General features: G+C 43.5%; 1 protein-coding gene across 1 annotated transcript in view; it reads left to right on the forward strand.

The window, feature by feature from the left end:
* Positions 1-252: 252 nt before the first annotated feature.
* RREB1 (ras responsive element binding protein 1) overlaps positions 253-24765 on the forward strand; it is a 65532-nt gene continuing 41019 nt past the window's right edge. The window contains exons 1-4 of the mRNA XM_010019596.1: positions 253-364; positions 1683-1885; positions 6468-6557; positions 7746-7909. Of these exons, the coding sequence (XP_010017898.1) occupies positions 1772-1885; positions 6468-6557; positions 7746-7909 (368 nt within the window). The 5' untranslated portion in view covers positions 253-364; positions 1683-1771. The remainder of the gene's footprint in view (positions 365-1682; positions 1886-6467; positions 6558-7745; positions 7910-24765) is intronic.

The following is a 24765-nucleotide window of genomic DNA, read 5'->3' on the forward strand; positions in this document are numbered from 1 at the left end:
GTAAGGGTTTCCTTTCGTTGTCTTTCTTAGCCCAGGTTTTGCCACTGGCAGAGGCAGCAGCATCAACCAGCCCAGTGCCTGGCCACTTGTGGGAGTAGGCTGTGCTTGTACTGTTTACATGCTTCATGAGACTTACCTAGCAGTCAGGGGAGCCTTCAAACTAAAGGGCTGTAGTCTTATTTTTGCTAAAATGGCTTGCAGAAAAACTTAACTCCCTTTCGCTTTTCTCTTCTCTCTCACTTAGTGCTAGAGGGTGCTGCTGAAGAAGAGGCTGAAGAGCCAGACGCTACTATACCTACTACACTAAGTGAGGAGACCAGCAACCAAGGAGAGAGCCACAGTCAATCAGGGGATAAAAATGAAGGTAACTGGTTTGACTAGCTCTGTTTGACAGTGTAAATTAGGGCATTGATTAAGGCTTGTATAAACATTTCTTACCCATCCATACCCCTTATTTGTGTGACGTGTATAAAATACATTGAGCAGAAGCACTGGTGCATACATTTCTTTAGCCATCCCTAACCTTTATGTGTCTGAAAAGTATAAAATAGCTTAGCAGAAGCATGGACACATGAATACTCGACTGCCATTACTTCCAAACTAAGATTTTCTTGGCTCCTAGTAACTTGGCACCACATTACTTAGCCTCAAAAAACCACCTGTTTATAATGCTCAAGCTTATCTTCCAAAGACAGTACTATGCAGAGATCAAATGTTCACAAACATATTCCTCCTTGTTCACCCTCACACCCTGTTGTGTTTCAGTGACTTTCTCACATCACACATTAAGATTTTTTGCTCTCCATCAGAGTTGACAGAGCAATAGACTTACAGGGTGTTCCTGTTTGTTTGGGAGACTTCTTTTTGGGGAATGGAATGTTCAGTTTGAAAGCATTGTCCTTTTCAAACTCATAAAGAGGAAAGTGGAAGGCCTTACCTGTTTGTTTGACATGTCTGTATGTTGAGAAACCAGAAATGAGATTTTAGGTATATTTTGAATTTAGTAGAATCCTCGCTACATACAGAGTGTGATGGAGAAGTCTGAATCTGAACAGCTTTAGATGTGGCATTAATTGTGGATGTAGCACATACGCTTCATGGACTAACACAGCTTCATAGACCAAAAAGAAAAGAAATATACATAAATGCCAGCTGTGGTAGTAAAGAGGCATTTGGGCGGGGCATTTGATGTTTTATTTTGGTTCTCCATATACAGAGCTGGATTAAGCGATGCTATAAGGAGGATCCATTACCCTACGCTGGGTTGCTAATGCCTTAATTGTGCAGTTCTGTTCAAATAAGTGCTTGCTTGAACAATTGTGCTTGCCAGGGCGTGCATTCACCTCTACTGCCCTACTAGTTCATGGTGATCGCAACATACCACGAACAATACCATTTTACAGTGAAGGTGTTTATCACTCTATAAGCCCCATACTGAATTAACGTTGAAAATGAGGATAACGTGCATGTCCTAGGAGAAGGTAATGTACGTCTTGTCTTATGCGTTCCAATACAAGAAACTTCTATTACAAGAATTACAGTTATTATGGGCTGTCACCTGTGCTCCATGATGATCCAGTAGAGTGTGATGCAAATCACAGGCAGCTGAAAATGATGGAGGGGTTTGGGTTGGTTTATTTTTTAGGTGGCCTAGAAAGTCCTATGTGTGTTCTCAATTGCAGAGAAGCAGCTGGAAAGCTTAAGCAGCTACCAGGTATCACCAAGCTCACCAAACAGTTTGGACGGAGCAGACTTGTCCTCCATTGACGCCATGATGTCAGCAGTGATGAATGTGGGGAAGATTGCTGAAAATGGCGGGAGCTCTCAAAATGTCAAATCCCCCTCAAAGTCTCCTGCACCAAATCGGATTGGCAGGAGAAACCAGGTATGTAAACCCAAATGCAGGGCTTGTAAACCCAAAAGGGTGGCAAAAGGGGGACAAATAACTGCATGGGAAGTGGTAAGATATAATTATGTTCTTTGACTGTTTTGCTGCCTTCTTTCTCAACGGGTATTTCTTGCCTCTGTCATTGCTCCTCAGTGTGTATTTTCTGGTGGCTCTCCAGAACATAACTTTAAAAAACTGGAATCGAAGGGGTCTGCTTGCTTGCAGTCACACGTAAAACATTTGAGCATGAGCTCTCATATCATGCAGTGGCAAAGCCACCTAAGAATTGCTGCTTCTTCCCTGCGGCATCCTTTCTTCAGGCTTTTGCATTCACTTCATCTGTTGGGGGACCAGTTATTTCATGAAACGAGAAAAAGAAATTGTTGGAGAGGAGCAGAGCAGTGGGGCCAGAGGCTTGGGTCAGCCATCATGTGGAACCCCTTGTGAGGTGTGTGGCTGTCCCTGGGGAAGATTCAAGTCATGGAAGATTAAATGTGGTACTGAAATGAAACATCCATTAGGACGCTCATTTCACATGCGCATAGTGTAGGTGTCCTTCCTTCCTTGTTAATAAAACTATGAAGAGCTATTGCAGAATGCTTTGTACAAATCTTGCAGAGCAAATACATGTAGCTTTTAGCTTTTTTTTTTTCCATTTACCAGTTGATGGCACTAGTTGATAGCAGTGTTAATCTAAACAAATGAAAGGAGAGAGTTGTGTCAGTTAAAGCTGTGATTATTTATATCCATGTTTCTCTCCCGCTGGGCCAAGCCGCTGCCAATGGAGGTGCTGCAGCCTATCAAGAAATACCCCAAATTCATGTGTCCATTTGATTTTAGAGCTAGCAGTGAAGCATGGAAAATTCGTAAATGAATCAAGATGTAACAGGGACCAGAAAGGTTGAGAGGCATGACTCATGTGATGTTCCTATAGTAGCTTATTAATAGCTTGCCGAGTAGCTGCCCAGTTGACAGACTTATGACTTGTCTTGGATTTTTTTTCTTGGAAGGAGTTAAAAGCCATTAACTATAAATGAACATTCTTAAACGAAGAGCCTGGCAGTATACGAGCAACTGTGTGGGATTGTATTGTCTAACACCTGGCTTCAACGTTTATTTGCAGTGTTCCCACTTAGGGGCTGCCCTAGTTCCTTGATTTCATCGTGTGAAGTGAGGCACTGGAGTTCAGACTAGTTTCAGTAGCAGTGCTGTTACACAGCCGTCCGCCAGTACACCATGTGGTTTGGCTTCAGGGAAGTTTATTAGTGTTAGTGACCTTTATTCCACCTGATATTTCAATGGGCATCGAATCAAAGGAAGCTTGAGAGTAAATGTGACAGGATTAAGAGGGATTCTTACAGTGTAAAAATAAACAAATACATTGAAAACATAGTAAATAGCCTATTTGTTTTTAGGCTGAAAGGTCGTTATCGCCAGAGGGGCAAATAGCTACACTGCTGAGAAAATAGAAGTGAGATGTGAAATATTAAGTGGGTATCAATCTGGTTAGCAAGCTCTAATACAGCGAATTTCCACTTCCAGCATAGCAGAATGAAAGCACTGGATTGTTTCATTGTGTAGCAGAACACAGATCTCAGATTCTGGTCAGAATGTGCCCCTTATTATAATTTGAAGGATAATAACAGTTAGCTAGTTTTCTGGGCCTGACTGCTGTTTCCCATGAGTTGGCAGTGAAACATTTTGCCCTGAACCTTTGTCCCAAAGTCTATGGTTCTCTTTATAATGCTGACTTTATCTTGGCTGTAGTCTACCCATGGTCTAATAAACATGTTCTCACATCAACCTGCATCCACTTTAACTTCTCATTTGCTTTGCTCTCAAAGAAAATAAAAAGTGTGATAAACAGCTTTCTTTCAGCTGGATTAAAACAAACAGACCTAATGCACAACTGCAAAAGCATTTGCCATCAGTTGAATGCAGCGCAGTTGTGCCAGCTTGACTTACTGAAGGGAGAGTAGCTAACAAATTAGCTGCTAATTCTGTCTTCCAGTTCAGGAAGTGTGTTTTCACCAACTTGGCTCCAGTGGGGGAGCTGAGTGTTATGTTTTAAATTTGTGAGTGGGGATGCTTTTTTACAGTAGGGATGCTAATAGCTTTTGGTCTGGATTGGGTCAGTCAACAGCATTCCTGTTGTAGCTACCCTGGATTTGCTTGAGCTGTGTTTTGGTATGCGGCATGTACCCTGTGTGACCATTGGAGAAAGTTTGGGTTTTAGTTAATAATAAACCCCAGGTTCAATACTAATCAGCTCTAGCTGAGCTATAGTGTGTTTCTGATCTTTGCTTCAAGGTGAACCAGTAATTATTTTATCTTCTGTTAATTTGCCGATTTGAAGAGCAGGCAGTCTAGAAAGCAGGCTTTGAAACAATCAAGTGCATTCTATGTAGAACTGCAGCACTTGGTTAAGGGGGGGTGTGTGTGTGCTCACGCATGCAAATAATAAAAGTAGTAGGTTGATAATTTCACAGAAATACCCTGGGGATTAAACACCATCTAAACTGTCAGCACAGCTGCAGGGATTTTCCTCATGGCACAGTGTGTTTGTTCTCTGTCCTGAGCCAACTTTAACAGAGTTGCAGTGCAATTGGAGCTAAACATTACTCTACAGAAAGGTGGCATATAGTAAAACTGAAATTGTATAAGATGGAATGAGTGTGTACAAATTATATGTTAGCATATAAACAGGATGGGGGGCACTGAGATAATGAATTGTAATTTTCTTGGGATGTTCAAACTTGATGATGGCAGCCTTGCTTTCTAATGTTTTGCAAGTAATAGTACATTAGGCCTTGGCCTGTGTGCATGGGCTACAGTGATTATCTTTAGGATGGAGAGCCCTGAAATACGGTTAGAAAAAGTTGTACATGAGAAATGGTAGGGAGGAGTGGGAGAACCTAATTGTTCCAGTCCCAGTCCTTCTAGAAGTGAAGTCACAAGTTTTGTTTGCTTCATGCAAAATGGGAAAATACCTCTTCATCCATGTCCACGTGTGAAAACACAGCGTTGGGTTTTAATAGGAGTCTCTGCAGAATGGTTCCCCAAGTCATGTAGGAGGGGATATTGCTTTTTTGAGGCTTAAAAAATCCTTTCTAGAACACTGTGTCAGCATCTTTCCTCCAGACATGCCAGATAATTTGTCACAGAGACTTGGGTTAGTCATTCTCAGTGTTCACCACAAATGCTTGTGTGTGACAGTCTGGAAATAGTTGCTTCTGAGTTGATGACTTTTGGAATGGCAGAGAGGGAAAAAAGTTGTGAGGAGAGGGGAAATGCGGATATGCATGCATACCCATCAATTCCCTCCCAGCTAAAGAGCTACTACTAAAGAGCTAAAGCTTCCTTTTTTGCTTGTTTTCATGGTTTTACTGATGATACTTAAAATAGCCAGCAAAGAGGTTCAGTAGAACATGTCCTTTTGGCATAATTATTATACTTCCCCATCATTCACGCAGAGATGGTTTTTGTACTCTCTTGTCACCAGAAGTGTAGTTAACAGGCAGTTAACAGGATCTATCTAGCTGGTGAAGGTCTGCACCATTCTACAGAAAGCTGAGGCTTAATTTTCAGCACCTTTTAATATAATGGTATTGGTGCAGAAGCTGTGCCTGGGCTGCTTAGTGAGGTGGTGAAAATACCCTTTATGTCACGCAGTAGCCATCCTTGTGGACAATTCAGGCAAACGCCTTTGGTTCCTGCGAGAGTGCCATTTCATCCTTGGCTGAAAGAGTGGTGGCTTTGCTTGGTGTCTCAAGGGCATACTTAAATCAGGCTGAGCTCTCAGCCGGCTTCATTGTTTGTACTCGTGGTTTGACGATGGTTACTCCTGCTTCTCACCTGGGTGGAGAATAACCGGGTTCATAATGTGTTCATTTTGAGTCACGTACACTCCTGCATTGTCACCTCTTTCTCGCTATGATCTCACCACATCTTGCAAGCTTGTGAAGGGTTGGGCCTGGCTGGTGTGCCTGGATGGGATGCTTCCAGGAGAAACACAGGATGCTAAGGGAAATGGTGCTGGTGATTCAGTAAACGCTGCTCTTCCTTCTGAGTCAGCCATGGAGCAGAACAAACAGCCCCTAGAGAAGGGCACTGAGCTAGTGTCTTGCTGTTGAGATGGGGTGGAAAACCCGAAGTGCCTGAGATTTATGCTTATTAAAGATCTGTTGGGAAGATTAGTGGCATTTGCTCACATATCCTGGCAGTGTTCCAGGGATTACTTTCTGCTCACCTAAATTCCTCCTGACAGTTTGAGCTGGTCACAATAATTGCCTTCACTTCCTGTCCTAAACTGCTACTGCTGAGTATCCGTGTGCTGTTAAAACAGCTGCTGGACTTCTGCAGTAGTTGAAATGGCCCCTATTTATAAATTCAGAAGTTTCTGAAACTTCCATGAGGGGTGTAGCAGGATGATAAACATACACGTGTAAGTTGTTTTGTTAGCAGTAGCAGTAGCCTTTTATACTTACAATGGAGGACATTTTTCCATCCCCAGCAGTACAGATTTGAGTTCTTTTATGTCAATATTCCTCCTGATTTTTTTGTTTTGTTTTGTTCTCAGGAAACAAAAGAAGAGAAGTCTTCCTATACCTGTCCTCTGTGTGAAAAGATTTGCACTACACAGCACCAGCTAACTATGCACATTCGTCAGGTATGCAGAGTACTACCTCTTGATTTCTTACTGTTACTAAGAGTGTTTGGTTTGCCAGGATGCATTTTGCAGTGGTAAAAACCAACTTCATGTGCAAACCAGAAATGCTTTATTGTGTAGTATAACTTTATTGTTTTGCTTTTCTTTTAGCCGTCCCCTTGTATTTTCTATTAAAAAAACCCCCACAACCTGAACCCCAAGGTGGGTACTTCCTTTCCTTCCCCAACACTAACCCCTACCTTAGCTCAAACAAGGACGCATGTCCTGTTCTCTATAGTGTAAGCTATCCCAAGGATCCGGAAAACCACTTCCATCATGAGGCACAAGTCCTATTTTGTTACCTTGTTTGAGTACAGCTCTCCTTGCTGATCATGCAAATGAAGAAGCAGGAAGACACAATTTTTAAATCATCTCAGTGTAGGAGGGGCTCTCAGTCCTTCATAGGGTCTAGCATTTAATTCTGCCTCACAATCTTGATGCACATTTTTGTCAGCTACAGGCCTTTTCTTACTCCTCTTGAAATATATGCATGCCTAATAAGGAGGTTTGGCCTTTTCTGTGTCAGAAATCTGTGAAGAAATCTTCAAGTCTATGAATTCAAGTAAGAAAGAGTGGTGCAATATAGCACAGCAGCTAATGGCCATATTTTGGCTTGTAATACATTCTTCTGGCCATAGAAGTCTGCATGTACACTCAGAAGCAGTTTACTTTTGTTTTCTTCCTACACAGCCAGTTTGAAATTAGTATCTTTAAAGAGTATTTGTTTTTAAGTGTCTGTCTTCTGCCACGAAGTTTGTAATTACTTTCTCTTTCCGTTTTCCCCCTTACACTCACCCATCCCCAAGCCACTGCACAGCTCAAAGTATCCCAAGGTACCATTAGTCTGATGGGTTGTTTCTGAGTCTCTTTCTAGCCTCTTGTGCTGCACACCCAACAGAAATGCATGTGGCAGGCATTGCAGGCTGTATGAAACAGCTGCTCATGCTGGTGCACTGAATAGTTAAAAATGAAGGGTGGGGGTGGAGTTGAGGAGGGAGGGCTGGGGAGGAGAGGTATATGTGAGCACACCTTAATATAAGGTGGTGTGCTGAGTGGCTCTGTAAAGCTGCTTTTTAAATGTTGTCACTAATATTTTACTGGCACTTCAGAAGGGGCATTCAATTGAAAAAAAATCGTTGCTTTCTCTAGCATAACACTGACACTGGAGGGACAGACCATTCCTGCAGCATCTGTGGAAAGTCTCTGAGCTCAGCGAGCTCCCTTGATCGCCACATGCTGGTGCACTCAGGTGAAAGGCCTTATAAATGTTCAGTATGTGGACAGTCCTTCACCACCAATGGAAACATGCACAGGTGAGTGCTGATCATGACCCAGGAGTTTGGAAAGAATTACAGGATAGGGGCTCTCTTGTTTCCTTGGAAGGACTTGCAAGCTAACTAAAGACACTTACTTGGGCAGAAAATGTGGACAGTCTGTGATCTGCAAATATGGCATCACATACACACACACACACATGCACTCTAAGTAAGTTGAGGAAGGAAGTCAGAATTGAGAAAGGTCTTCTAGCTCTCTTCACATATTATCAAGGGTTGCTGCAGATATCCAGAAGCATTGCTTTTGTGGTTTTATTAGTAGTATTACTATTATTTTGACAAATGGGATGCATTTTTCTCAGAGGACAAAAATATATAGCCAAGCTATATAGAAGCTTCTCATTTTGTAGCTTCACAGTCATGGGTGAAAGTGGTTGTACTGGGACATTTGTGATGGTGCTGTGTTTTACATAGTTAGGTATCCAGGTGCCGTCATGAAGAAGATGCCTTTTGGAGTAACTGATCTTGTTTCTAAATACATACATCAGTACTTGCTTGTACTGTAGACAATTTACTGCACTATGGATCTGGGAAATTCTCTGTAACCCAAGTTTCCAAATGTATTTCATGTAGTTTCCTTCATAGGGATGTTGCAATATGTACAGTTGTCAACTGTGGAAACAAAATGTTCAATCACATGGATGTTCCTTCCCATCTCTCACCCCCCCCGATTCAGTAGTCATTTATTTGCATGGGTGGAACACCTTGGAGCTGATTAAGACTTTGAGAATTCCCACATAGCTTTAGTCCCCATATCAAAGAGTTTACAGCCTACAAAGAATCTGCAAGACAGGTGGGGGAAAGGAATATCACTCATAAACAAAACGACAAGAGTGATGGTTCTGTGTGGGAGGGAAGAAATCTTGTTTCCTTGATTATTACCAGTCATTTTCCAAGCAGTGTGTTATAGGTGGAATGAAAAAGGTAATTTCTGTGCCAGTAGGAAAGATAATGTAATGCTGTGCAAGGGAAGCAATAGCTGCTTGCATATTTACCTTTTCTGTATCATACTGTCCCGCTTAAACAGTTACATGAAAACAGAGGAGAAATAGGAGGGAAGGCAGTTTTGGAATTCCTTATTTATTTAACTTTTACTTGATTGGAATTGGGGAGAATCGGAGAGAGAGATGTAAAATGAGAAGGGAAAGACAGAGATGTTCAGAGGAGATACTGGCCTTGGGCACTGAATAAATCACATGTCTGACTCATCTGACCAGAGGTGTTGCAAGCTGCGTTTGCCAGACCGGGTCATTTCTCTGTCTGCCGTGAGCATGGCAGGGTGGCTGCTGAGTTGCAGCTGATGCCGCTGTCAGCATCCAAGGGTGAATTCCAATGGTGGGGCGCTGGGGTAGTCAGACACTTGCGTCCAGGTCCTCAGCCTAGACTGCTTGCTGAAGGACTCCTTGCACGGTTTTTTGGCTTTTTGCTCACTATGCATCTCCTCGTCCTCTCCCAGAAGCAGGAAAGGGCGGCTTCCCCTGCGACTTGACTGCAGGCCTATCAGATGTTGATGTAGTCACCTGCACTTATGTGGGTTTCCCCATACAGCAACTCTTACTGTACTTTAGTAGCAAATTCGCCAGAATGGCCAGGCTCAGTGACTTGCCCAAAAGAAGTAAGTACCTATCAGATCCTTCTGGTGAGAAGATTGTTTGGTTTTAATCTTTTCTCCTAATGAGATGTTGCTTGAAGTTACCAGGATGGAGTGCTGTATTTCCTGTCTGCACTAAGAAGAGCATAAGTTGATGCAGGCGAAATTGTCCTATTCTTTCCGTCTAATAGATTCCTGTCTGCTCTTTAAAAGTCCTCCTTGTGTAGACCCTCACCACAGCAGCTCGGTGAGACATTGAAGAAACCTGTTAGTGACCTTGGTGGCACTGCAGCAAGTGGCCCCAGGCCCCAGATAAGCAAGATCCTGAGCACACTGAAAGGGGCTAGTTTTGCTAGAGGAGGGTTAGGGTTGGCAGGACTGTGCCACCATTTTTTTTGCAATAAATTACCTTTTCCTGTTGCTGTAACAGAATATAATAGTGAATCCTGTTGCTGAAGTGGAAAGCATGAATGTGCAAGTAGGCAGATGAGGATAAACGCAAAGTGAAATGAAATTTGTTATTTGGCGCTATGACACACTCACAAGGAAGACGTTCATATATTGCCCACCAGATACCATCTTCCAAACCAGGTATTTCTAGATGGTGTGAAGTAAATTCTTTCATAGACATCTCAAACTTAGCTGCAGCATTAGGTCCAATGGTGTGCCAGTGCTGTGGCTGAATGCTTCTCACATCACATTCAAAACTGCTTCTGCCTCAAGATCCTGGAGCAAGGACCTGCTTGCCAGGCCCTGCCTTGTGTGCAACTCCTGCAGGCCTTGCTTGTGGTGGTGCCATGTCTGTTCTGTGCCAGTTGGATGATAAGACAAGTCCGTCTTTCTCTGTTTTTGGGCACAGTTCCTTTATTGTTCACTATTTTTGTTCTACAGTATCTCAGCAGTGACATATATGCCCAGACCAGCAAAGAATAAGATTTCTGACATGCTTCTGGTAGCCAGCATGATGGTATCTCTGGAGCATTGCACAGAGTGTGGGGTCAGAGGCAGAAGTTTAGGTTTAGCAGAAAGTTTTGAATGTGCTGGTAAAGAATCAACATACTTTGTGAAGGTCGGGCAGGAGCCCCCCAAGTATTGCTGCATTTCCACCACATACACTTAGTGCATAGGAGAGGAGTGAGAGAGGTTAGTCTGCCACTGTCTAAACAGGGGGAAAGATAAGTAGGCACATGCTAGGCACATCCTCTCTTCTTTTTCTACCCCTCTGCATTGCTTTGGCTCCTGTTTAACTGTCTATACTATTTTTTTTAATCCAGACTTTTAAAAGGTCTTTTAGAGGGAAAAGTGCAATGAAATGGTTTGGCCCAGAGAAATATTGTGCCTCAGGACTGCTTATTGTTGTTCCATTAAAGGGTGAAATTTCTGATGCATTTTTTCACCTCATAGGAGCCAGGTCATTAGACATTCAGCTGAGCGGAAGAGGGAAGGAAACAAGTTTGGTTGCTTTTTTGGGTTAGAAAATACCAATGTTGCTACACACTCTCAAGTGCCCATCATCTCAATTGAAAGTAATTTTTCTCCACTCTTGCTTTATTAATGGAAAAAAAACCCTTCCAGAGTTCTTATTTGTGGCTCTTTTTCATGATGGCAAAACTTTCTTGCAGAAGCCAGATTCTTTGTGGAATGAGAATGCTATTTTCTGCCCATCTCTTCTCTGAGTTAGTCTAGCTGTGCTGGGGTGTTGCACGTACTCTTCACCTGTGAAACTGTTGCTGCCTTTCCAGATTCCCACAGTACATGCAACACTTCATTTGTGACTCATAGCCTCTCACATAAAGTCCAATTTCTTTTTGTTGTGCTCCTTGGCTCCTTGTCAACAAGTCAAGTTGAATGGGCAGACGGGTGGAGGGGGAAGGTTCTCTTGTGCAGCACCATTCAGAAAAAAAGGTTAAAACCTGCTTCCTTTTCTAACCAGGGTGGCTCTTGGCCAGGACTTTCAACAGGGAACCGAGAGCCCAGGGCATCCCAGAATACATCCCTACAGCTGCCAGACTGCTCAGGAGTGGCCTCAGCGTCCTGTGGGGGTAGTTGCAGTTGGAGAGAGTAAAGGTCTTCTCTGGAGAGTGCTCTATGTCCAGAGCAAAAAGCTGATTTTCTCATTCTTCCGAATGCGCCGTCAAGCTAACTGCCTCCATATCAGTGCTGCTTCTACTGTTTGGGGAGGGTTGTTGCAATCTAGCACAGTAATGGGGTATCCATTGGCATCTGGTGTCAGGAACAGGAGTTGCTCAGGAGGAGTAAAGCTGGAGATGATGCTGAATTTTTTACAGAGATTTCTTTTTGTCCAGTACTGGGATGAGCAAGTGTTCTTGGAAACGGCAAATGTTCTCTAGCATCAGGGACTGATTTGGATATTTGGGGGGGCTGTTTTCTTGGGGTTTCGTAGGAATTTGGAGTAAGGAGATCATAGTAATTTTGAGTTCAAGAGGTTCTGTGATGATCAGTACATAAGAAAGTCTGCACTTTAGGATTGCTAATTCTTACACTTTCACAGTAGAGACACAGACATTGTGTGTGGCTTTCTCTCAGTCACAGAAAATTAAAGTTTAATATTCTCAGTTCTCCAGCAGGAGCATAAACTATATGGAAGGAGTGTGTGTGATAGGTTGCAATAACTAAAGGCTTTCTAAAGTTTTTCCATCTGTACTGTCACAGTAGTTCCCCAGGGAGTTTGTCTGCAAATAGTGCCAGCCCCAAGGAGCCTTTTGGGTCTCAAGACTGCCACCAAATAGGAGGATGCAAGCCTCTTACTCCATCTCCACTGCTGCATCTCCTCAAAATGCAGTTAGAGGAGTTAGTTAGGCTGCTGCTGTGGATTTTAGTAGTGGTGGTGGTTTGTAGGTGTTAGCAAGGGACCTTGAGACAGAGAAAAGACTGTGCTTGACTTACTCTGGTGCATTCCAGCAGAACATGAAGCAGGCTTCAGGGGGAAGGGCGATGCCTCCACTTGTTCCAGAAGGGTTTCCTTTGGGGGTAGGAGACTTTGCCAACAGCTCCTTTTCCATTCCTGTGACTGAGGATGGTCTGTGCCTATCACTTTAAAATCACATTTTCTTCCCTGCCAAAGACATGCTCTCCAAGCAACTTGAAAACGTTATAGGATATAAATGCCAAAGGGAGATGAGGAATGACCTTCCTGCCAGTTTCCTGTGGGCAGCTATTAAAGGCCCTGTGGCAAGTCTGAAAAGAGTGAGGGGCTAATATATGTATTTCAGCCACAGTTTCCCCAGTTTGGTAAATGCAGTTGCAGTGCTGATGTTTGCCAGGCTGTCCATATAAGTGAGGTAATGAAAACTATTTCATATGAAACCAAAACATCACAGGCATCAACCTTCTTTCTCCGTTTCTTACCCCATACCTAGCAAAATTCTTCATAAGGGCTTTTTGTTTACATCCTACTTGAGTACTTGTGGGCTGTTCACGCACTGTCTCAGGAACAGGTCTCAAAGTTTGGGGATTTTTTTTTCTTCTTTCTTTTTTTTTTGGCACGTGCAAAACACCACATGCAACAACCACATGCAGAAGTCTTTGAAACTCAAATTGGAAGATCTGGATCGCAGAAGCTATGCTTTGAAGCATGCTTACAAAGGGTCCTATCAAAGAAGGTATTTCTTCTTTTAATTAAGAAGGCACTTTCATTCCCAATCTCATTTTCAGTGCTAGATAATTTTCCCAAACTTCTCTTGTTAATCTGCTTTAGAGAGACAAACAGCTGTTTCTATTATCAGGGGATGGTACTATTCTGATGTTCAAATTAAGTGTTTATTAAGCGTCACTTTATGAGTGTGTATATGTTGCTGAGTGGGTTTTTTGAGGAAGATGGAAAACACACATGCTGGAGGGTAACCTGTGAGTTTTGATGTTTTAACTGGCCATCTTCACTGGCAGATGAAAAGCGTACGCTTGTAGGAGATTGTAATGTCCTGGCTGGAAGAGGAGTGTTGGATCCTGATAAAGGCATAGAGGTTGAGATGCATACGCTTCAATGATTTACCCACTCTCTTTAAGACAGGTCTGTGTTTCATCGGCAGGCATGCATACAGGCTGCCTGTGACTTTGCAAATACCCAGTAGGCACAGTGTCCTCAAAATCTGGCTGAATCCATCCTTTCACTGCATTCCACCTGTGAATTGCTCCTCTGCTAGTTATGGCATTGGCCTGCTTCCAGTAGGTTGTGTGTGCTTTGTAGGGTGCAGTGCAGTAACAATGCCCAGCCTCTAAGTACAAATAGGATCTCTGCAGTCTAGCATGTGCAGTCTGGCATTTGCTTAAGATGGGAGTTTTTGGAGGCAGAGCATAGTCAAATGTGATGATGAACTGCTTTTCTTCCAGAAGAGGAGAAGAGCTGCCTTACTACAACGTGGTTTGGTTTCTAGTTGTTTTAAAGATGGCCAAATGGAAATCTGGTGTTGAACATTGGATAGCTTTGAAAAACTGAACGTGTAAGATCTTGAAGCTGAAAACAAACTCTCCATGCTGAAAATGATTGACACTTCACACGTGTGAAAAGGCCTCGTCTTGTTGTCTTGCACAATAGAAGTGTCTCTGGTCATTTCCTAAGGAGCTTTTATTTCAACGTAGTAATTGGTAGGCAATACTCTTAAATATGAAGTAGCAGGATGTATTACAGGCTTTCGAATTCAATCCTTATACATGGGAGATGATTTAACCACTGTCAGCATGCTAGTGAAAGATAAGCTTCTGCTAATGCAAGTGCCCTAATTCTTGAACAGGGATCACAAACACAAAGGACTAATTTCTGCTTCTAGTAATTGATGACTGTAGTTGTAGGAGACAGGTGAGATGTGATAGCTATTTTGGTTTTCTTTGCAATTTAAAAATCTTTCTTACATTTCGGTAATGCATTTTGTAAATGAGGATGGGGAAACAGGTGGAGGAAGTTTTTTTAGTCTCCCATCAGCAGACAAAGGCAGAGTAAATGTTTGGTATTCTGCTGGGATCACCATGTTTTGAAGAAGATCGGGGTGGGGGGAAGAAGGAAAGAAGAAAGGAAAGAAAGAAAAGGTCAGGCTTTTCCAACAACAGTATAGGAGCAAGAGTCTTGTTTCTTAGTGTCTTTGGTGAGAATTAGAAGACTACAGTTTTTTAGTGGTCCCAAGCAGAATCTTTCATCTGTCTCACTGTTGCTGAGTGGATTGCTCATTTTTTGTAAAGACTATATAAACTTCTGTTTAATTCACATGATGTATAAATATGGTGCTCAAAAAAATCCTTCATAGATGTTTTCAGTGGTAGAAACTCTGAAGGAGCTCTTGTGCCACGGTGTCTCTGTGAGAGCTGAAAGGAGATGCCATGATTTCAGATGTGTAACATGCTGCTTGTAGCCTTGGACAGTATCCCCCTTCAGTTATCATTAAAGAACAGCAAAGGAAGTTAACACAAAAACACAAATGCTGAGATCTGATTAGAATCAAGCAAAGCAAGGAAGTGCAGAGTTAAGATTTATACGCAGACCTTAATTAGCTCCATTGTTCTTGAGGACCGAAGCGTACACAATGAGGAACATTATACTTGCATCTCCAGAGCTCTTCAGTACCTAAACATGAGAGAGACTTCAGTGTGCTTTTTGGTCCTAGATTTCGCATGCATTGCCTTTAAGTAACAGCTAAGTTGGATCTTGTACCTTGTAAGGTGGTGGGTTTTTATGTCTTGGTTTTCTGCAGGTGAAAAAAGGGGACACGCTGCTCTCACTGCGTTCAGGTTTCTGATGCGACTTGTGCCGAGGGGAAGATGGTCTGACACAGCAGAGTAATACCACCCTCCTCACGGGCAATAACATAAATCTCTGTATAACAGAGCGTATTGAGCACAGCTTAGTGCTGCTTTGTTACCCATGTCACAGTTCAAATAAGCACAAGCCACTTGACAGATTATACTCTAGTCCCAGAGCACATGGCAGTGCGAGACCTTGATCCTTCTGCCGAAGTACCCTTTCAGGAACATCACCTCCTCTGAAAGTCTAGTATTCTCCAGGATGTTACCTCCCCTTCTCACCTTGAAGAGTTACAAGATAAATACAAGCCTTCGCTTAGCAAGCACTAGGAAATCCAGGCAGTCTTTGTAGGGAGGCAAGGTGCTTTTTAGTCCTTTGCCATAAGCCCCACATTAAGTTGATTCTTGCAGAGATGTTAGCTCTCAAGGTTAACAAGTAACATGTTTTGCTGGCATTTCAGTTGGGAGTTTGTCTTCCAGCTTGTACTTCGATTGGGTGATTCCATGTAGGAAATGCTGGTGGTGAGAAAGTTTGCTGGGAGAGTTTGTATGTTAAGGTAATCTTTGCTCAGCCTGTTGTATATGCACATCAGAAATACCTGCATCGCTTCTCTGATGAACATGTGCTCACTCTGTTCCTCCTGTTGTTTGAAAAGACTCCTGGGCCAAGAGCCCATGAGAATGAGGAAAAGGGCTTTCTCAAACTACATTCGTGGTAGCTGTCGTTCCACCTTTAATGTATGTCTCCCAGCTTTACCTTTTCTCCCCCCAGTACCTAACCTGTTCAACCTGTTCTAGTTCAGCATGCTGAAACCAGCAAACTGCAGAACGTACCCTCTCTCAGGGTCAGCAGGTTTTTTCCTCTTTCTTTTCTCCCCTCTTTTAAAAATAGGCTTATTTGTTAAGAGCAGATTGTCAGCATTTGGCAAAATGTCTCTAGCCGTAAAAAAAGTAATGAACAGTGAGGGGAATCTGGTGTGTGGGCTTAGCAGAGCCTTTCACTCGTGTTTTTGAGCCACGATGCTCACTTGCTCAATGCACACAGCTTAGGCAAAGACATGGTCTAAAAGTAGTAGTGCCATCATACAACTGGTAAATAGCACACCAGATGCTAATACTGCTTTTTGTTTCTTGAGGGCATGTATAGATATGCTGAGTTCTTCATGCTGCTCTCTTAGCTGAAGTTTTCTAAACACTCTCAGTGATTTTTTGGTAAATCCTCAGTGTCAGCTCTCCAGTGCTTCTTGTGGAAAGATGTTTTAAAACAGAGGAGGTGTATAACTTGTGTGTGTCTCTTTTGACACCAGCCACCTCAGCGTGTTGTCTTTTCTTGACAGTCTCAAAGTGAGAGTACAGAGAGTAAGGCAATCCATGTTGCTTATGGACTGCACCAAGATTAATCTCACTTGGGGGCGAAAGTTCCCAAACTCCTGTAAAGCAGTGCAAGTCACGCAGGGAATTCTGTTTCCAGCTACTATGCTTGGCTAAACAGACACGTAACAAGATGTGAGACCTTTTGCTAGTGCTTCTCTGCTCAGTGGGGGCATGCTGTGAGATCACCACTGGTGAGGAAGGAGGACCACATGTTCAGGAACAGGACAGGAAATGGGCTGAGCACGTGAAACCTCTTTTGCTAGGATGCCGTGTGCAGCGCTGGGAAAAGTTTGCACAACTTGTGTGTTGTGCAGTGATAACCTCTTACTTCCTTGCCCATCGAGTCACTTGGTGGCTGCTGATATGGGGCTGATGTGGAGACCCTGCTTTAACGAAGATGTGCTTCTCTTATCTGGTGCAGCTTCCTTGCTTGCATGTGTGTGTGCCAGGGAGGGGAGGTATTTGGCTCCATCTGCACAGCATCCCTAGCATTGCTGTGGCCATCTACTTTTTCTTCCTTGAGCTGTGTGACGCAGCAAGTTGTTCTGTGCTGTGTGCCATCAGGATTGCTCAACAGTGGAGTGTGAGAGGGAAGCAACTGCATAAGGGCTTTGCCTGGTTCTGGGAAGTAGTTGGGGCTTGTGTTTGTTTGGTTGGTGAAGGGGTGCGGTTTTAGAGGGGAGGCAGGATGTACCTGGGACTTTTTCAACTTTTTTATCTCAAGGATAAAACTTTTCCCCCTTCTGACATCCTTTCTCTCATTTTCTCTTCCTCTCCTCCCCAATGCTAAGATTTAAAACTGCTTTAATTGTCCTCCACTTGTTTTCTTTAAACATGAAGTTTGCTGAAAAATGAGCAGAGAAGTCATTGACTAGGGTTATATACCATGATAACTAGAGGATGTGCCTGAAAACCACAAATTTCCAAAGAATGATGGAAAATGGCAGTTCAGAATGTCCCAGGCCAGGAATTTGGTACACCTTTAAAAATCCTATTCCTGCTAATACTTTTGTTACTAACAAAATTTTGTCTCCAAGCTTAAGGAAGTGCAGGGGCCTCAGAAGGATCTTGTTTAAACTCTCTCTCTTGAAAGAGTTTCTTACGGCTTGGAATTCTCCTTGGAGTATTTGACATTGTTGTTAATTTAGCTCTGAATTTAATGCAAACTCTGGGTGAAGTGATACTGGGAGGCTCACACTGCATTTTCCTCTTGTTTTGCTCTCCCTTATGCAAGGACTGATGCAAACTCCAAATGAATGCCTTCTTTTGCTGTCATTTGGGAAGCTTTGCTTTGGAGGCATGGTTTGAATCACTTCCCTGTCACAGCATCATCAGGCAAATATTTGTCTCCCTGTTTTCCTTTGAGGTGTCCTGACAGCGCTGCTGGTAGAGAACAGGAGTAACTTTAAGCCAAGCTGGGAATGCAGTTGTATCAATCTCTGCCTGTTTGAACTTGCTGATTCTGCATGGCAAGTAGTTGCTTAAATGTGAATAGAGTAATTATTCAGCAATGGTACCCCCCCCTTTTTGGATGCGTAGATCAGTATCTTTCCTCTCACTCATGCTTACAACTTGCCATTATTCACAGCAGAGCAAAATTTTACTCTAGGATAAAAATACAAAATGTTTTGTGTGCATGTGTGCGTATGGTATATCCTTAGGTATCATGTATTGGCAGCTGCATGGCACTGGTTAACTCTGCAGACTGGCCTGGTAGCACTGTCAAGGGACTTCTAATGTGTCATTTAAGTGTAATCATAGGTGGCTTTTGCAGCCTTAGCACAGCCAGTTAGTCTTGGTGGATCTAAATAATAATGCTCATGTCATCCTAACGATGCAGTCTGCTGCCCCACTCTAAGGCTATTCTTGCTTTGCAGGGAGAAGCTCATTGCCCAGGGAGACAGACAGCGCGGCAGCCCTCTCTGAACTTGAGGGGATGCTTGTGGCATATCTGTGTGGCACCTTGAGCTGCAGCAATTCCCGAGGGGAAAACCGAGGGGGCTGCTACACCCACGTGCTGCTGCATGCTGCTATGCAGAGAGGCTCACCCGGGCTGTGCTAGCCCTGGTAGACTGAGCTAATCACCCTTGGGGCCTCCATGAGGATAGTGAGCCATGCCACTACGCCGGCAGGGCTGCAGCGCCTGGGTGCCATGGGCAGCACTGGCTGGGGCATCTCCTGCTGTGCCTGGTTGCAGACATGCGGCTAGAATGAGTCAGTGCTTCCCAATCTGATCCTTCCTGGGACCCATTCAGCCCACCCTGCTCTTTCACTGCATTCATTGCAGTGGCTTTCTTACTAACATAGCCATGGAGGTTTCTTGCTCTTCAGCTTTGTTTTGTTTATCTCATGTGAGTGTTCAACACTGGTTACCACTAGAATATTTGGTGGTACTTTAAATTTGTTTTGATGCTGCTTCACAGTTGTAAGAGGGCATTTCCCACACGGTTGGGGTTTTGGTATTTGAATGTCTCTTGACTTGCTGTGAAGTGTGTGTGCCTGTCTGAGGGCTTTTTGGGTCATTTTGGGGTTTTTTTGAGGATGCAAATATTAAACAAGCCAAGAAGAGAAGACAAACAGAAACTTGTCCAAGTACAGATTGTGTCTTGATTTGCTAAATTACCTGCATCTTTCTGGTTCCTGTGATTACAACTGGCAAGAGCTGAGTGGATTGCTCTCTTAAGTGGGTGATGTTGGTAATTAACAGTGGAAATACATTGTCAATACAGATTCTCTACATGTTTTAACAAACAACTGACTAAACTCTTTAACCCAAGGGTATAATGTTACTGTACTTTTGCCTTAAGTTCCAGTCATATTCACGAGACTGTTAAGGAGGGAGTTAGCAGCAGTATATTAAATGATTGCGCTTAAAAATGCTGCTGCTTCTCTTTCTGTTTGGTTAGGATTTACTTCCTATGCATGTCATAGAATTATAGAATAGTTAGGATTGGAAAGGACTGTAAGATCATTTAGTTCCAACCCCCCTGCTGTGGGCAGACACCTCACACTAGACCATGTCAAATGTCAGAAGCTTTAAAGATGAGCTCCCTGGGTATTCCTGCATTTCTAGAAAACTTGGGCTGAAGTAACATTTGTTATGCAGAATGAAACAAAAACAGTGACAAAGATGATGTGACACAGAAATCTCTGAAAAGAGTCATTCATTATCAGTGTAATTCTGAAGGCTGTCTTCCGTTACTCTGTGAGCCATTTTTCTTTCTGTGGTGCCTGAAGAATGTCATGGTCCAGATTTCAACTCGTCTCGGATGCATCCTGCATTCTTGCTGGTTCTGATATGGTGGCATGAAATTGAAGCTTAGACAAGGCAGACTTTGATGTTTGGTCATCTTCTGAATGATACATGTGCTTTTTCTTTACTGTAAATTATTGAAAACATGGGGCGTTTTGATTATTTGGAGATTATTTACTGTTATTTGAAGATAGCAATATAAGCGAAAGATCTCGGGGAAGAAAACAGTGGAAGAGGGAAAGCAGTTGGATCAGCTGAATTGTACGTAGGGCATCTGATCAGCTCAGTCATTCCCAGACCAGCTTGGTGACCTTGAATAACGCTTTTATGCTGGAGGGGGAAAACAAAGTATATTTTAATAAGATGAAGGCTGGAAAGCACTAATTTTTTGTCCTTAGTCTCTGGATGGTTGGATGTGTGGCTCCCTTGTCTTTAGATAAGCATCAGATGTGTGAGGATCATCCCTTGATTTTGATACCAAACTGTTCAGAAATCATGAGGAACAGCCCTGTGCAATACAGTAGTGTGTAGGGTACATCTAGTGGTAAAGTGGAGAAACTTAGAATAATATGTGCGATATGAAGCCAGAACCTGAACATGATACTGTCAGATGATCTCTCTGGGCTGATAATGCCTGGATTCATTGGCCTCCCCACTGCGTTTCCACAGGCGTGGAGATGTGAGGGAGGAGGAGGGTGTTTATACATACACTGGATCCTGCTCTCAAGAATTAATCTTGATTTAGATGCTGGGACTTTCCCAGCCAGGCCTCAGTGAAATTGCTTGCTGCTCCCCCTCTGGACATGCTGCTCCTTCTAATCAGACCTACCTGGCATAAACCTCTCTTGACTGAAAGCCAGCAACGCTTATGCTGCCATAGTTATAAGGGAGAGGCTTAACCCTGGACCCTGCTCAGAGGCTGCAGATACACCCTTTGTTCCATACCTTCCTGTTGCCCAGGCCTCTGAGCCAGGCAGGCCATTTCTCTTAGGGATGTGGAGCACGTCAGCAGCCGTGGAAACCTGGGGTGCAGCTACGGTGTGGTTTCTCTCCCCAGAATTAAGAGGTGAGGGATTCCCACGCATGCTGAGGGATGCTTCCTCTCCAAGAGCCAAAGTGGCGCTGATCAGGTTATCTGCATGCAAAGCAGGAGCTCCTGGTTTTGTTCATAATTCATTGGGACCCAGAGATGGGAGCAGCTGCCTCTTGCAGTTGCCTCTTTCAGGATGCTTTGACTCCTTGTGCTAGCCTTGAGCCAGCCAGTCAAAACCTGCCCACGTTCTGGTTTTGGCATTGAAGCTGTAGGCTGCCCTGTTTCAAGACCTCCAGAAAGCTTATATGATCAACATGCAAATCCCCTTGGCATTAAGAAAATACAGCAGCCCTTTTTGGAGATGCAGTAAAGGCTGGGTTGTGACCAGCAGGAGCTGCATGTCACTTCAGTAGGACACATGCCCTTTTTTCCGCCCCCCCTCCTATGAGTCACTTCTCTTAGGCACTGATCCAACACCATCCATGGAGAGAAAAAGGAGTAAGGCACTTCAGTTCTGCATTGGTTTATTATGACAGAAGTCTTTCCTTCGATGTAAAGTAGCAAAGTATTCACTTGCTACTATTCTGGTGGAATAGTGACCCTTCTGAAATCATGCTCTGCATCACAGTGTGGGGCTGGAAACTTTTTCTGCCCATCTGATTTTAAAAAAGTGGGAAAAAGTAAGGAAAGAAGCTGGGAAAATGCTTGTGCAGTGTCATCTTAGTCATCCTGTTCACGTGACTCTTAGCGGGGAGAGGAGAGTTGTGGCAGAAGAGGGGAAGCGGAAGGTGATTCTCATGGGGAGGATGGAATGACAGGCAGTCCAGCCCTTGAAAAATGCGACTATGTGATTTTTGTTGGGAGGGCTGACTGGCATAGAGTTGTAACGCAGTTGGATCCTGTTGGCTCACCTGGGAAGTTCCTTGTGTGAGGGGGAGGGAAGAGATTATGAGAAGAGCTTTTCCACGTACAGCTGTGCTGCAGAAAGCATAGCGTGTAGCAAGTTACCTGCATTTTTGCATAGCGCTTAAACTTACTAAGAGTTCAGTTCAGAGGTGAACTAGACCTTGTTTGGAAAATACTTAATTTCATCTTTCAACTTCAGGATTATTCTTCACAAATTCTTCTGACTCTGTCTGGTCTCATTTTAAATAGACTTCCAACACCTTCTCTGAGAGGTTAATCAAGGCTAGCTAATGCTTAGTGCAAGAGAGTCCTCCGTAATACTAAGCTCAAAGTTTTATCTCCTTCCTTTCATCCTGTGTATTGTGGTTGCATTTTGGTGTTCCACCCCCAGTACTGTCCAAGTGTATGTGTACTTGCATGCATGCTGGGAAGGCTAATAACCACCATACAAAGTTCAGGTTTCAGGGCTCTCTACCTTCCTCAGCATGTCTGCAGTTCTTGAGTTGCTCTGTAGGATGGCTCAGAGACACAATTCATTTATTTAAATTAGGAAGAAGAAAAGCCGTGTTTCATCTGCTGTGGCTGTGGCTCTCTTCTGAGCTGCAGCAGTGGTCACTTCAGAGCTGCTGGCAGGTTTCTGTAACTTGCTTCTGCAGCTGAATATGAGCATTTCTGTGGATGTACTGATTTTGCCTTTCTTTTTTTTGCACCACATTCTCACTTCCAGTGTTGAGTGTTTATATATTTATTTATTTATTTATTTATTTATTTATTTAACTGACGAGTGTCATATGGTTTTCCTTTATCATTGTAAGATGCTGAAAGCCAGGCTGACTTATGAGCCTGCCTTTCGTATTTAAAGTATGCCAGTGTTGTCAGGCCAAAATATGTTGTTATAGTCACAATGGGAAAATAACTTCTAAGCACAGCTTTGTTCCTGTTCTCCTTGTATCTTGGCGGGCTAAACAGTGAGGTCGAGCATTTTCAGTGTTAGATGTAAGATCTAATCAAGGCAAACTCTTCTAAAGGAGGATAAGGCAACATAAATACTTCCCCCCTTTCTCCCCTTAATTATAGTTAGGAAACTTTTTAAGTAAAAGAACCCTTGTTGAAGGGAGTGTTTAACTTTAAAAGAAAGGTTGTGGATGTGGATGTGACTTGGCATCTGCTGCAGTTCAACCCAAGTTGGGTGATAAATGTTTTCTTGAGGCAGAATGACATCCATGTTGCAAAGTAAAATAGAGATGAAGATTGTGTCTATCCTTTGTACTGCTCAGCTTTATCTTCCCGCTTATCTTGGGCTGTAGCTCTAGTAATCTCTTTCCTCTCCACCCTTGACTTGATGTAGTGAAACTTGCTTAACCTGCCAAAGGAACAAACCTGCCGGCTGTATTGTCGACAGGTTGCGACTCTTCTTGAGAACTCTGGAACCTGCTGCTTTGGTTTCAGATTCTTCTTTTTTCCTTAATGATTGCATGCAGAGAGCTATCACAGCGGCTGTGATATTTGACCTACAGACTAAAAGTCAAAGGTGCAGTCAGGGTGTCTTCCTGTTTATAGCTCAATAGCTCAGGCCGCTTCCTTTCAAATATGCAAAACTAAAACATGGAGGGATTACCGCATTCCTTGCTGTGGGTATGGATTCCACTCTGGCTTTTAGGGCATGGCAAAAGCACGTGCGTTGCAGGAGGAACTGCAAGCTGGGGGCAGCCCATGAGTTGACACCAGACATAGCAAAGCCCCTTCACTGTGGTGCTGCATCCACATCAGCAAACCCTGCCTTATTAGCATATATTATATTGCAAAGACGGCTGGCCTGCTTCTGGGACTTGCAGGAGCCAGTGTGTTTGCATGCATTAGGTCATGAGGAGGTGCCAGGTTGGACTGGCACTAACCTGGAGGTCTCAGCAGTTTCTCCTGTTGATACGCTGCGGATGTGCTATTGCACCCCTCTCCAGGAGGAGCACTCCATCCGAAGAGAGTTCAACAGGTAGACAGCAGTAGGAGGAAAGAACTTAGCCCTAAGGAAGCTGTTTTGCATAGGTAGCTACTAAACAGGAGTTCTGCATACTGGTTATTGGCAGAAAAGAGACTTTAAAAGAAAATAGGAACAAAAAGTCCCACGCTTAATACATAGCAGGTTTTTTTGTTGTTTGTTTTCTGGGTGAATGTGATGTAGCTTGACTGCTTTTGCTCTCTAGCTATGTGAAAAGTAACTAGCCAAGTAATACTAGCTGTGCATCAGCCAAGATGCCAGAAGGTTAAGCATGCAGGCCATGTGTGTGTGTCTGGGGTGGGGGGACAGAAAGGCACATGCAAAACATTGCTGTCTAACTTTCAAAAGCTCATTGAAAGTGGAAAGCAGTCGTTACCAGAAAGAAAAACAGAAAAAAAGAGCAACAAACCACCTTCCAGGTTTTGCTTTGCCTGTGCAATTGAACACTGCAGTTTTTTGTTCCCAGATGTGTTTGTGTTTTATCTTCAACCATTGCAGACAGAAACCCTTGGAACAAGTAACTGGCTTCTTCACCCTTATTCTTGCGTGAATACAGACAACTGCTCCTCATGCTGTTGATTTATGACCCGTAGGAAGCTCTAGCTAGCACGAGAAGTTAGATTAGTGCCATGGGTGTGACTAGGGAGAGACTAGAGAAAATGAGGCAGTACAGTACCTGTAGATGCCTTCCCTGCAGATTTTGTGAGATCAGGTAGCACTGGATTCATGCAGATAAATCAGTTAGCATTGGTGTCTGTGATGGCAGGGCTACCAGAGGGCCAAGGCAGGGGAGTACGCTGCTCTCTGGAGGCTGTGTCAGTGCTCCAGCTTCTCCCTGGGTCCTGTCAAACCTGGAAACCCTCAGAACTTCAACCTTCCTTCTGCTCCCAGTTGCGTGATCGGCAGGGGAAGAGGGCACCGAAATTAAACA

This window comes from Nestor notabilis, unplaced genomic scaffold, assembly GCF_000696875.1.
Source record: "Nestor notabilis isolate BGI_N333 unplaced genomic scaffold, ASM69687v1 scaffold16798, whole genome shotgun sequence".
In the NCBI taxonomy this organism is placed as follows: Eukaryota; Metazoa; Chordata; class Aves; order Psittaciformes; family Psittacidae; genus Nestor; species Nestor notabilis.